Source organism: Lepidochelys kempii, chromosome 7, assembly GCF_965140285.1.
Source record: "Lepidochelys kempii isolate rLepKem1 chromosome 7, rLepKem1.hap1, whole genome shotgun sequence".
Taxonomy (NCBI): domain Eukaryota; kingdom Metazoa; phylum Chordata; order Testudines; family Cheloniidae; genus Lepidochelys; species Lepidochelys kempii.
In genome coordinates this window covers 62,337,660-62,351,854 of record NC_136386.1, presented here as the reverse complement: position 1 = coordinate 62,351,854, position 14,195 = coordinate 62,337,660, and the positions used below count along the sequence as shown (strand labels likewise).

General features: G+C 40.0%; 1 protein-coding gene across 9 annotated transcripts in view; it reads right to left on the bottom strand.

Moving 5' to 3' along the window:
- Positions 1-5,261: 5,261 nt before the first annotated feature.
- Positions 5,262-14,195, bottom strand: part of KAT6B (lysine acetyltransferase 6B) — a 188,342-nt gene continuing 179,408 nt past the window's right edge. For 5 of the 9 annotated variants that reach the window (XM_073353167.2, XM_073353164.2, XM_073353168.2 and 2 more), the window contains 3 exons: positions 13,680-13,946; positions 11,964-12,261; positions 5,262-9,183 (listed from right to left, as the gene is read on the bottom strand). In XM_073353167.2, coding sequence (XP_073209268.2) covers positions 6,707-9,183; positions 11,964-12,261; positions 13,680-13,946 — 3,042 coding nt within the window. In that variant the 3' untranslated portion in view covers positions 5,262-6,706. The remainder of the gene's footprint in view (positions 9,184-11,963; positions 12,262-13,679; positions 13,947-14,195) is intronic. The other 4 variants (XM_073353170.2, XM_073353171.2, XM_073353172.2 and 1 more) reach the window with 3 other exon arrangements.

Here is a 14,195-nt window from a genome sequence, read left to right as displayed (position 1 = left end):
GGAAGCAAATGCTGAAATTATTAAATGTATCCATCTGGCACAACAATGGATCATGTGCTCCTAAGACTGAAGGCCCACTGCTTGCAACCTGCACCCAGGCACTAGATCAATCCTATTATGCAGAGATTCTCAACTGGTCTGTGCAATACACACTGGCTCTTCCTTATCTCCAGCAGCATTTTGCATCTGAAGAAACTTCAATATTTCCATAAAATTACTTTCCAATATAAGCAATTGCTGTACTTACCTCAGGCATGTTCTTCCATAGTCAATGGGAGAACAGTCCATGTATTAAAATGTGGCCCATGCTAGGAATATAGCTGAGTCCCTCCGCTACAGTGGTTGTTAATAGTGGGAAGGGACTGCCACATGGCAATCTTAAAGACCAATTCTCTGTTTTCCCCACAACCTAGAAAGAAGCTTAATGGTCTTTCAATTTAGATGGACAAGGCCTATTAGCAAACTCATCAGCTTGCAAAACACAGGATCTGAGCCGTTTGCCTATTAGGAATCTGCAAGTTGCCATCGTACCATAAAGATAAAAACAAGTTCTCCTAAAAGGAACTGATTAGAGTCAGTACCTTGAGGGCTCTAAAAATATCACTGGAAGGGCCAAGTTGGTTGTTCTCCATCTAAGTCTGGAGAACTCTTCTGGGTGCTGCTCCCTAGGAAATGAGTGCTTGGTCCAGTGAGTAAAATCAATACAATGTTCGGCACAAAAAGAATGAAAAATCATCATCATCCTAACAAGGATGTGGGAAAAGGAAGAGATTATAAAAAATGGTGCAGAGAACAGCCAGCCAAAGTCTCCGGCAGGAGCAGGAACAGCCAACTCAAGGAACTCTGGACAGTCCAGTCAAACTGCTAGAAGTTCTGTCTTTGCCCTGCTGACTGGCTGTTCGCTCCAACTCCTACCCCCACAGCCTCTTCACCAGTTTTATTCCATACCTGCCCTGCCTTACTCTTCCCTCTGCCCCCCCCCACCACTCCCTTTCCCTTTTCTTTCCCTTTAGCTCAACCCCTCCTACGTAAAGCCACCCATTAAAAAAAAAAACACCCTAACAACCGCGGAACTAACATCATGTTTGCCACCATCTCATTGGTCACATTGCCCTTCCCCCACCTGTCTCGTCCAGTTAGACAATATTGTCTCATTGTTTCCATGTAATTCCCATCTGTCTGTCTCCATACTTAGATTGTCAGCTCGTTGGGTCTTTCTGTACTGTGTTTGTACAGCACCTAGCACAATGGGCCACGACTGGGGCTCCAAGGCACTGTGAGACTACATATAAATAAAAAATCATAATAAGAGGTAGGAAGCAAATTGGCTGAGAAAGAAACAAACATCCGGAATCCTGACGCAGGACAGGTGTTTTGCTGTATTATGATTGGTTGCCACCTGCCTGACAATGAAAAAGGACTATGCCAATAGTCTGCAGCAATGGCAACCAGGCAACAGAAAATACTTTTTCTATAGCACCTTCCATCAAAGTATCTCAATGTGCTTTTACAAACATGAGTTATTCAAACTTATCACTCATTATCCCTATTTTAGTGAGGGGGGAAATGAGAGACAAAGAGGCTAAGTGACATGCCGACGTTATATATAAAGGTTCTGGCACCACCAGAAATAAAACCCCATTCTGCACGTTAGTCACAAAACCCTCCCGCTTCCTGACCTTCTTGATCATTACTGATCTGGGCTTCATTTGCACTGAGAGAGAGGAAGTCTTCATCTGCCATTACCAATCCCACAAGCCATCCAGTCCCTAATAATCACTATAATAATGGATTTATTAGACATGCACATGCTTCCTATGTGTAAAAACAATCAAAAGATCTTTGCTGCATCAGTTACTCGTTTTTGTATCAGTAATACGTAAATTCATATAGCCATAGGATGTAGCAGCGTGACCCCTCCCTTACTATGGCAGTTTGCTGGATTATTCCACCGTCACCATTCTCATTATCTATTTATAATATACCAAATGGAGTTTTGTATCAGCCAATCTGAGTGACAGCTAGTTAATTTACTGGTAAAAACTCATTATGTGCAGATTTAGGGACAGTGGATTTATTAAAAGCTTTGTGTGTCTGGGACTGATTACACAATACATGCTTTCTGTTGATATTACATTCCTTCCAACAGGATTAGCTCACAGGTTGGGTCTTTTTAATTTGGTTAAACTAGCCCAATCTTAAAGTGCAGTGCTAATCACTTAGCACTGATTGACTGACAAAAGACTGAGCAAAACTGGCATCTTGGGGAGAGTGGTGTTTCAGTGCATTGGCATTTAATGGCTTGCACGTCAAATGGGCTCGGTTTATACTAGGAGCGTTTCGCTATATAGCTTATTCCAGCCCCCACTCCCACAGCAAAATAAGCTATACTGGCAAAGGCAGTTTTGCCAGTAAATCTGCATCTACACCAGGGATTGGCAACCTTTGGCACGTGGCCCGTCAGGGAAAGCCACTGGAGGGCCGGGACTATTTGTTTACCTGCAGCATCCACAGATTGGGCCCATTGCAGCTCCCACTGGCCACGGTTTGCCGTTCCAGGCCAATGGGGGCTGCGGGAAGCAGCGTGGGCTGAGGGATGTGCTGGCCGCTGCTTCCCACAGCCCCCACTGGCCTGGAATGGCAAACCGAGGCCAGTGGGAGCTGCGATTGGCCAAACCTGCGGACGCTTTAGGTAAACAAACCGTCCTGGCCCGCCAGCGGATTTCCCTGGCTGGCCACATGCCAAAGGTTGCCAATCCCTGATCTACACTGTTTACAGCTATATCAATCAGGGCATAGGCGCTGACTCCGTGGGAAAAATCACAGGGAAAAATCAGTGGGTGCTTTGCCCCCACCAGCAGCCAAGCTCCCTGCCCTGCGCCCCACCTCCTCCTCCTCTGAGCGCGTCGCGTCCCTGCTCCTCTGCCTACCTCCCAGTGCTTCCTGCCTTGCTGTCACCAAACAGCTGTTTGGCAGTGTGCTTGGAAGGTGGGGGAGGAGTGGGAATGTGGCACACTCAGGGGAGGAAGTGGGAAAGAGGTGGGGCCAGGGTGGGGATTTGGGGAAGGAGTTGGAATAGGGGCAGGGAGGGGGTGGAGTTGGGGCAGGGACTTTGGGGAAGGGGTTGGAATGGGGGCAGGGCGGGGCAGGGCTGGGGGCAGGGGAGAGTCGAGCACCCACTGTTGGGAGAAGTCAGCACCTATGAATCAGGGATCACACCGTATATTTCTGACCAATATAAAACTTTTCTAGCACAAGCTGAGAGTGTAGATCTGACCTAACTGCCAGCCATGCAAACTCACCAGAGGTTCAGAGTTGGGGTTCTTTCCATCTTTCACACCACCAGCCATAATAAAAGGTTCTGCTGTCCTAATTAGGCCCTCTTCACACTCTAGCAACCCCATGTTCTTTTGATTATTCCTGCAATAGCATCTGTGCAAAACTCATGGTCCCCACAGGGAATGCTGATTACAAGTCAGCAAATAATTCTGTTGATCCACTTCATTGAAGAGAATCCAGCTGATACTCTCTTCGCTATGTCGGTTCTTCACGGATAACAGGAGTAAAAAGAAGTGAAAACTTCTTTGTTACTAAAGTGAGCAGAGGTGAGTGACACTGAATATACACATGGAGCAGATCTATCTAGGAAGACAGGAGAGTTTTATAAAGCAGAGTTGTCAGTGTATAAATGCCACAAAAGAAGAACTCAAAAGATGTCAAAAGCACTTGTCCTTCTGAAAGTAATTTGTTTCTGAAATTAAGTATTTATTATGTGCACACAGTACACAATTTTTCATGAAACTTTCAATCATATATTACAATGCTGAGCTCTCGCAATATTCTAGACTCAGCATGCTCAGGGCCAGAGCGCCACACACCAAAACAACAGCTGGACCTGGCGTGAACAGTGCTGCAAAACTGGTGTCGCACAGCAGTGGGTAAGGCCCAGTTGTCTTTATTTTTGATTTCATATAAATATACAAATACAAGTCACATAATATGCTGCTTCTATTTCACTGTGCAATCATTTAACACACACAGCTGCAGAGCTCCAGTTTAGAAATTTACACGCACACACAAACCTGCATGTGTTAATCTCCCATCACACATTGAAATAAGCACAGTTTTCTCTTCATTTCTCTTTGTCTTTGTTGTATTTCCCTAAAAATAAAGAGGCTACGGCAAAAACATTACAGCAGATGCTGCTCCTCTAAAGACATAGGCAAGTGTTTAGTTTTATGCACTATACATAGTCCCACTGGTTTCAACAGGACTATTCAGAGTGTATAAAGTTAAGCATGTGTGTAAGTCTTTGCAGTCATGTCCTTAATGCAGCATTATGGTTGACAGTTGAAACTCCCAAGAGACAGGGGTTCAAAGTTATGATTCTCACAATCACCATAGCCCCTGTTCATGCACACACCTACATATGTGAAGTAACTTCACACGAGTAGCCCCATCAAATTCAAACGGGATGACTCAGACATATAAAGATACTCACATGTGTAAGAGCCTGCAGGACCAGGGCCTTAATCTGAACACACTGGACATAAGTATTAAGGGGTGTTGTTTTTGTTAAGTAACACACACATTTCTGACTTTTGAGCAGTTAGATGCCCAACTATGAAGCTTCTTTTATAGATGTTTTTCAATGATGAATTAAGATGGCTGATGATTTTATTACGTCTACCATGTTTTAAAACTCAAATTATGCAAAAAATCAATATCAGCTTTAAGCGCAGAAACATTTTTAGAAATTCTCATAAAGATACATCTTTTCTGTGGTTTTGTTTCACATGCACCTGACCTCGATTTGAAAGACACATTTCATTATGGCTGCATTTATGAGACATTTTCAATTTTTATATATCTACAATTGCCAGGGCAAAGTTGTTTAAATATGCAATACTGTGAGGCAAGTTCAGTTCTGGATGTTCAAAACATCTTGGAAACTGGATAACTCTCCATTGTAACTGAAGATAGTAGTCAAAAGGACCAAAGGGAATGCAGGTTTAATATTGAGAGACGGCTCAGCACAAACGCTGTGTACACAACAGTAAAACAGCCTTTTAACAAAGTAACAACTTTCTTTTTTTTTTTTTTTTAAAGAAAAGTAGTCCACATTCATTAAATATTTGGTAATGTCTTATATATGTAATTATTCAATATTTTGTTTTATTCAAGTTATTTTTTAATTATCCTAGATATTTTTATTTTCACAAAGTATACCCGGTTGTGAAGTGTAATCTACATTTAACCTTTAAAGGCCTAATCCAAAACCCATTGACTTTAAGAGGCTTTGGAGCAGGCCCCCTAGTCAAAGAGATCTGTAATGAACACGGTAAGGCAAAGTGATAATTTTCCATGCAACATCAGACTATGACAAACACAAGAGGCTAAAAATGGCTCATCATAATTTATTTTATGTTAAAATGTACAGCTTGGGGTTGTTGGTTTTTTTTTGTTTTTTTTTTAAGTGACTGACTAAAAAGATAACAGATAAATACAAGAGTGTCACTGGGTCCTATTTTACACATGTATCAAGCCTCTTCTGCTCGGCCCTTACAGTCACTCTGTACAGGTACAAAGGCTACAAAAAAGGGAAGCAATATAAACAGACACATAACTTTTGCCTTTTTACATGCGATCTGTAAGCTTAGTTTGAACTATTCACACGCTACTGCTCTATTTTTTTCCCTTAAAAAATAACTTCAATATTTTATAAAGATAGAAAAATCTACAGATGGAATGAAAATGTAAAGTTAGAGGCATTTCCATAAAATAGCAACTTTACACCAAATTCACTATTTTTTAAAATCCTGCCAAGTATTTGGACATATGTGAAAATGTTTCAAAACATGACAAATAAACACTGAGATATGCTTCATTCTGTCAACAAAAGTCTGTAATTATAAAACAGAAAGCTGCCTTTTTATTCCCCCCCCCCCGGAAAAAAAACCCAACAGAAATCAGTCACCAAAAATGGAAAAGAGTCTCAACTTTACACCAAACATTTAGCAATAAAACCCTTTGAACTAACAAAAATGTGAATAGCTTTTACAGTTTTTTTTATTTTTACAAGTTTTATAATTAACAAAAATATAGTTTTGTTTTTTTACCCTCAAACTAGGGTAACCTAATCAAGGCAAAAAACTTAAGAAATGGCTTACTGTTAAGCACAACACTTGTACAGTACTACAAAATGCACTGTCACTAACAAAGACATTAGCGGCATGCGGAAGTGTCACCTTAAGAAACAAAATGTACAATAAATGAAATGCTAAAAGGCATTTACATGTGGGGGAAAGTGGAGAGAAAGCTCAGGGTCCAGTACTAAGTTTTGGAGTCTATGTATCCACATTTTTAATGGGAGCAGGCACATAAAATGGCTCTGAACCATTGGCTGCTGTGTAATTGCAGTTCGTAGAAAGAATTCTTCCTTTCCAGAGAACTTCAGTTAAAATTAAAAAACCAAAACAACTTCCCAGCCCCCCCCAAAACAAAATCAACAAAAAAAAAAAGAGAGGTTTAAGAAAGAAAGAAAGAAAAAAAGAACTTGTATAAGGCTTTCTGCTGCATACAGCTTTTAACATGGTGCCAACAAATGTTTTTGCATTCACACCAATTGCTGGTTTTGAAATCGTACTCTCCTATTTGTGCAGATCAATCCAATACGCCAGTTTGGTAATCTGACTCTCCAAAGAGCCTACCTTCTCATGTAGGATCCATTAAGAGACTGTTTAGACATGCCAGTATTCATGTAGCCATGATGCCCTGGAGGAGTGTACATCATGTTACTGTGTGGTGTTGTCTGCATTGGTTGCTGTGCATATGGCTGAGTTCCCATCATTCCCATCTGCATCTGCATAGGGTACTGGGCTGTTTGATTCATATATCCGTGGTTACTATGATATCCGCTGTTCATCATGGGCTGGGACATACTATATCCGTTCATAGCATTAAGGGTGTTCATATTCATGTTCACTGAATTGACATTATAAGCGGGGGCTGGCATCAAATTTACACTCATATTCATACCACGTTGCATTGTTAAGGTCCGTGCGGGTCCTTGCATGGCCACAGTCTGTGAAGCACGCCCATAGATTTGTGACTGATGGGCTGCTGCCGCTGGGGGCAGAGGGGCTGATTTGGTTCTCACAGACACGTGGCCTTTGCTGGCCATCTGAGTTTGCAGTCTTTGGGTATGGGATATTCCAATATTTGATGCTGCCATGTTACGCTGCAAAAGGGGAGGAGGCAAATTCATGGGAGGTGGAGTAAGATTAGGGGGCGGGGTCATAGTAGCCTGTGCTTGGGGTCCTCCAGGAACAGTGTGTGGAGATTGAGAAAGCTGAACAAGCCCTGTGTTACTTAAGGGTGTGGACAAAGAGGCACTGTTTGCATAGGAAGTTACAGCAGCTGAATGGCTGTAAGGCAATGAATGATCCATAAGTGTGTTAGTTAACTGTTGCAGTTTGGCAAGGCTAAAAGTGGCAGATGGCTGTGGGTAATGCCCTGCTCCAAATTCACTCTGACCCATTCTTTCATATAGGCCAATGTTGGCATTGCCAGTCTCTGGGATTTCAGTTAACTGCATAGGTGGTGTAAAATTAGCAGCCATGCTACATTGAGATAACTGTTGGTTGCTGCTCGGTGGCCTTTCAACAACACAGCCTTGAGGAGATTTTACATTACAGGTAGGAGGAGAATTGATGTTGGTTTGTTGCATCATACTGCAGCTTCCATTAATATTAGACATTTGCTGTGTCACTGCACAGCTACTCTGTGTTAAGTTACTAGATGTAAGGTTGCTATACGAGCAACTGTTTTGGGAAGAGTTGTTTCCACAGATGCTACTTCCCATTGTAGAATCGTAACTGCTTGGGTTTTCATAGTTTTCCGTTGTGCTCTCGATGCTTCCTAGATCACTAAACCCACTATCCACAACTTGCTGTGAATGATCAGACACTGATGGGACATCCATCATTGGGCTGGTCTCCATGTTCTGTAAAGATGGCACAGAGATGGCACTTTGATCTGGGCTGATTTGAGTATAACTGTTCTCTAATGGAGGAACGTTTGGACTATTAACGGAACGAACTGACTGGCTAGGATGAGAATGGACAGATGAGACTGGGCTACTGTGGTCAGATTGTTGGCAATCATCCAGTGTGGTCATTTGTGGACTTTGGTCAGTATGAGTATAATTCTGCAGGCTTCTACATGCCTCTTGCGTCTCTGAACAGTCCTGAAATGCATCTTCCTGTTCACTTGTTTCCTGGGTTAGAGACTGGACTGCTTGTACTGTCTCTGAATCAATCTCCATAGTTTCAGTACTTTCTTCCTTGAAATCAGAATTTAATTCTTCACTCTCCTTTTGGTCCTGATTATTATCTGTATGATCGTAATCAGATTCAGGCACAGGCCCTGAATCTGCAGTAAGCTCTTTATGGTCACCTTCACACTCAGCTGCAAGGTCAACACCACAGTCCATTAAGTCTTCCTGATTTGAATTACCAGTTTGTACATTTAGGTCTAAAAAAGACTCCTGGTTCTCTAGCACTTCTTTGAAGGCTTCTCCTGGTAACTCCTCTTTCTCCACTTCTGTTGAACCCATATGGCTATCATCTTCATCATCTGCATCATGATCCTCATTGTGAGACGGTTCTTCCTCTTCTTCCTCCTCCTCTTCATGATCATCCAAATGCTCAGGCTCATCTTTTTGCGCATACATTTCCTTCTGTGGGTCTTTATCTTGATTTTTTGCACTGACATCTTCCTCTACATTTCTTTCTTCTTCCTCTACTTTCATTAGATCATTTTCTATGATTTCGAAGTGTTCACTGGGTGGGTTTAGAAGCTCAGGTTCCAGCTCTTTTACCTCATCTTGAGGCTGCAAATTCTTAACAGGCTCTTTAATCTCCTCTTCTGCAATAGCAGGAACTTGGCAGGGCTTGTCTTCAGATACTTGCTTCTGTTCCTCTACTATTACCTGGTAGTCAGGTTCCATAGGAGTCTCAGGTGGGGTGTATAAATTAAGTTTAAAACCAGGCTTTCTTTCTTTGTTCTGCCTCCACTTAGATGGACCACGCTTCACTCCTTTGGGCCAGCCCTGTTTACACCTCAAAGGTTCAGGATTGTCTTTCGTGCTTTCTTCCAAAACAGCTACATCCTCTGTGTTGTCTTTGGGAAGCAGAGAACAGAGAAAAGAGAAAAAAGGTCTTAGTTTGCATAAACAAATCCATTTCTATCAACAGACAGAACTGATTAATCCAAAATTAACTTATACATTCTTAAAAAAACTTTAGCTAATTAAACAAAAGTTATACTGCCAATAAATAGATACTCTTAATCTAACCACACATGACAGTAAGTAGGCACACTGCTTCCCACTCAGTAAAACTACACAAGAGTTTTAAACATTAGAGCATACTAGCTGAATAAATGTAGACAGACACCTTATTTGTAGCACTATAACAGTCAGCCTCATAACTATATATGTATTTAAAAATGCTACCTGATACTTCCTGAAAGAATTTTAAGCAAAAAACAATTTTAAACTGCAGAAAATGTACCCTACAAACCTTTGATTTAATATAAACTATCGCCTCACCTTGTGGTATTTATAAAATGTGGTGGACAAATAGAATACAAAGCTAATTTGCAGAATAAAACAGAATGCTACAAAGTTTACAATTGTTAATCTCTCCCACTAGTGAGATAAACTAACCCCAGAGTGATTTTTACACACAAGAGCTCACATACATGCACCCCTCTATACAGTAATATGCACCTTTATAAAAGATGGATATCAACTCTCATTATCTAGATATGGAATGCATGACTACATCCTTTTTGTTATTGCAGAAATGATACAGCCACTGGATACACAAAGGAGCTCTAACTCTAGGAAGTGTTCGATGCACAGAAATGCTGAGTTCGATGCACAGAAATTATTGCTCCAGTGCTGAAAAAGGAAAATAACTTTTCCTCCTCACAAGAAGTGTCTTGCAATACAAACCAAAATGTGGGGGGAGATTCCATGCAAAAACATATTCTGAAACAGAACTAAATAAAATTGAAAGCAGAGACAAAATTAAAAAAATCAACCAATTCAATTAATCACAAAAACAATTAGAATGAAACCTATTTCCGTGTTGAATATTGCTGCCTTCAAAGACACAGCTTCAGAAAAAGCGTTACACTCTTAAATACTACCTCCCACTGAAAGGGTTACTCCAAAAGCATGGCAACAGTTGGGTTATGTGAACTAGACTCTTAGGTCTCATCTATACACAAATACCAGTATAGTTACAGCAGTACAACCCCACTACTGGGGATGCAATTTTATAAATATAAGTGTGCTTACACCAGCACAGTTTATTTCTGTACAGGAAGTGGGATAAACTATACCATTATAAGGCATCTTTACACAGGTAAAACAGCATCCACACTAGGGGTTGTACTAGTGCAGGGGTTCCCAAACTGGAGGTCGGGACCCCTAAGGGGGTTGTGAGGTTATTACATGGGGGTTGCGAGGTTATTACATGGGGGTTGTGAGTTGTCAGCCTCCACCCCAAACCCTGCTTTTCCTCCAGCATTTATAATGGTGTTAAATATAAAAAAAGTGTTTTTAATTTATAAGGTGAGGGATGGGGGTGTCACACTCAGAGGCTTGCTGTGTGAAAGGGGTCAACAGTACAAAGGTTTGAGAACTACTGTATTAGTGTAACTATATTGGTAGACTATCACACCCCTAACCAACAGAGTTATATGGTACAAAAGCTGTGTGCAAACCAGGCATCAGCAGATGATCTCTTAGTTGGGCAACACAAAAATTTAACTTCCTGACATGTCCTGAGAACTATTAGTTCTCCAGTACCAAAGAGGTACCTGCAGCTTTTGAGAGAAAAGAGTTTATATGTCGGAATCCATAATTCACTCCAAAATTGGAATTAAACTGATGTTTTCATCTGAGAGTTAAGAGGGAGAGAGATGAAGATTTTCCCAAAATTGCTCATTGGTGAATACACATTACATCCTTTAGCTTTCCAGCTGGGCAATATCCTTGAAATCTAACTTGATGAGCAGCTGTTAAAATGTACATTAAATAAATTGTTGTACACTTTTTAGGGAAGACCTGGGATCCTAGAACCAAACACCTCCCTACAAATCAACAGAAGAACCCAGGATTTTGGCAGCTGTGCCAGTGCTTAAACAGCCCCAGGCTATTTTGAAAGATGGAAAGGGAAGTCTCTGGGTGCTCATGGTGGAAGAATGTGAGGTCTCAGAGTTTATTAATATAGCCTTGCAGAACTGCCAAACTAAAGTGAAGAGGACATATTGTTCCTGGGGAACTAGGCAGATTTCAGTAGTTCTCATAACTAAATTGGTGTCAATACTGAGTGCAAAAAAAAAAAAAAAGTCATTGGTATCAACTATCTCTTGCTTTTTGTAGATAATGGTTTCACAAAACAAACTAAAGAGAAAGAGATCCCCTGGTTTTCTCTGGAAAAGTATGATGAGGCCTGTTGTAGATATACAAGATTTTATTTTTGTTCTTTCCCAAATGGTAAAAACATGAATACCCCAAACTGAAACAAAACCTGCTAATTTTCTCCTGAACAGGAGTAATGAACTGAGGTTAATGTACTGAACAAGCTATAACAGGACAGAGAGAGAGAGCCGAAAAATTAAACACTAAAAATACTGAAAAAAAAGCAACATGCCTCAAGCTATTACACAAAGCAAGCAGATAAAGTGGGACTAATAGCGTAAAGCATATCTCAGAGGGATGGCGCATTAGTAAAAATGCATGTTATTTTGATTGTGAAATGTAAAAATTTCAACAGCTCCGAAAAGCTGGTCACAAACCAGCTAGTTAACTACAAAAGCAAGTGTTGCCTTTGAATCCCAAGTAACAAGTTAACTTGAACATAGTTTAAAAATAATGTTCAACTTACTTCTACACTGAACATCATTTTTATAACAACGATTGTCTTTCTCCCCTTTGTCCTCCTCTTCCTCCTGGTTCTGCCTACCAGGTTGATACTGGAATACTTTTCTGATCACAGGCTTTAAGTCATCATCTTCCCCATCTATCTCACAAGTAGGTTCCAGCTGTGGCATGGGCCGCTCTTCATCTGAGTGATCAAAGGGCTCGTTCAACACCTCTGTGGTTTCAGAAATTGTCTCTGTTGTAACACTACTATTAATCCTTCTGCGTTTACGACCCCTTTTCTTTTTCAAGATGAAAGGTCTCTAAAAAAAGAAATTCCAAAAAATATAACAATGAATTGTTAGAGTCCAGGAGGAGTTACCTGACTTGGTACATAGAGAACAAATTAATTTTTGTGAAATGCGTTTATGATGGTCTAATCTATTTATCAATTTAGAAGTTACCTTATGTTACACTTTTAAATCTAGATTAGATTTTTTTACTGCTATATACTAAACCCATACAGTTAAGCAATGAGCGTGTGCCATCTGAGACAGAATGCACACTGTGGTCTTTGTTTTATGAAGGTGAAAATTAATATCTATAGTTTATGGTTGGCTTCCAGCCTCTACTCTGGTTAAACAAATAAAAATTCACAATAGTAGTATATAAAATATTTATGCTTACAAACACCTGGTTATATACTTAGTGGCTCATATTTCCACCAAAACCATTTTCAAGACTCAAATGTACATCTTATGCTTTTAGATTTCAGGTTCCTTAAAATTATGATGCTGCTTATAAACAAACAAGCAGAAAAATGATAAACAGCACAGTGCCAAGACAAACAGTCCAAGTCTCAAACTTGGTGTAAATAACAGCAATATACTAAAGAATGTTACAGTTTAGCAGCTGTAGAAAAGAAGGGTTTGAACAGGTTCAGCTAAAATTTCATTAAGTTATATTTCCACTGTTACCTATTCATTTCTCAAAGATTCACATTTACTTTAAAATTCTCTAATCCAAAAATATACACAGTGGGACACTCATCTGTAACTTCTCACCAAAGCAATGTAAATACATGCATTAAGCCAAGTAGCTTAACATTTATGGGTTCTTAAATTATTAAGTTAATAAACATTCAACATGATTACATAATTTTCAGGAAAAAAATTTAAATACTCAAGTTTAAGCAGAATTTGGAGGGTTTAGTTCTTGGAATAAGAAGGCGCTGTATAAGAAAATAGAAATGTTGTAATATTTCGAGAAACAAATTTGTCTTAAAAAATGCATTTGCTTTATTAACATATCTTGCAAAAGACCTTTTTATCCTGCTAATCTTGTAACAGGAGAAAACACATAATTGATTTGACTTCATCCCAAAAGGGCAAAAAAACCCAAGTGAGGGTATGGAAGAACCAATTAAAATGTTTAATCAGTACCAACCCTAAACAGCAGAGGGCAGTCATTAGTTTAAAAATAAATTCTAATTCTAATGTTTAGTGCCATTTTTTCATAACAATATGAATAAGTCAAAAGGAAAGCCAAACTGCCTAGAAAACAGCTATGAATTAGGAAGGGCTTAGTGTGCAAACACAATTTAGATAAAAAAAAAAAGAAGTCTAATCAAAGCTCGTAAACAGAAAAAAACCCTGCACTTTTTTTATATCTTTTTGACAAACATGGTTTGATTGTAATGGACACTGAACAAGTTTAACTGAAAGTGCTAAAAGTAACATACCTTTCTTTTTATGGCCAGTGATTGTGGTTTGGTCAGCCGGGGAGGTGAACTTTGATGATTCCCATCCCCCTCATCATCCTCACTGCTTTCTTTAGATTGCTCTGTGGATTGCCCTCGCTCTCCAACCACTGCCACACTCTCTGGAGATCGCAAGTATTTATTTTTAGATTGTACTTTTGCAGGTGATTGCCTACTATTAGTTCTTGTGGAGAATATATCTTGCTCTTCCTTTTCCCAGCAGCTAGCCTGTTCCATCAGACGCTCAGCCTGAAGGGTTGGGGTTAAAATAATGGGTCACTGAAACAGTATTAGCCATATCAAGTTCAGCTAAAGAGTTACAGTAAGTCGACCCTGATTAGCACTGCTGCCTAACCAAGCAACAACATTTCAGCTGAATCATCTAGTAGCGCCTTTACAACAGTTAGGATAACAAACCAAAGAAGATTGCATTTCATGGGATATTTAGCACTATTAATGATGCAGCGAATTGATTTAAGTCTTTTAGCACTACATTAC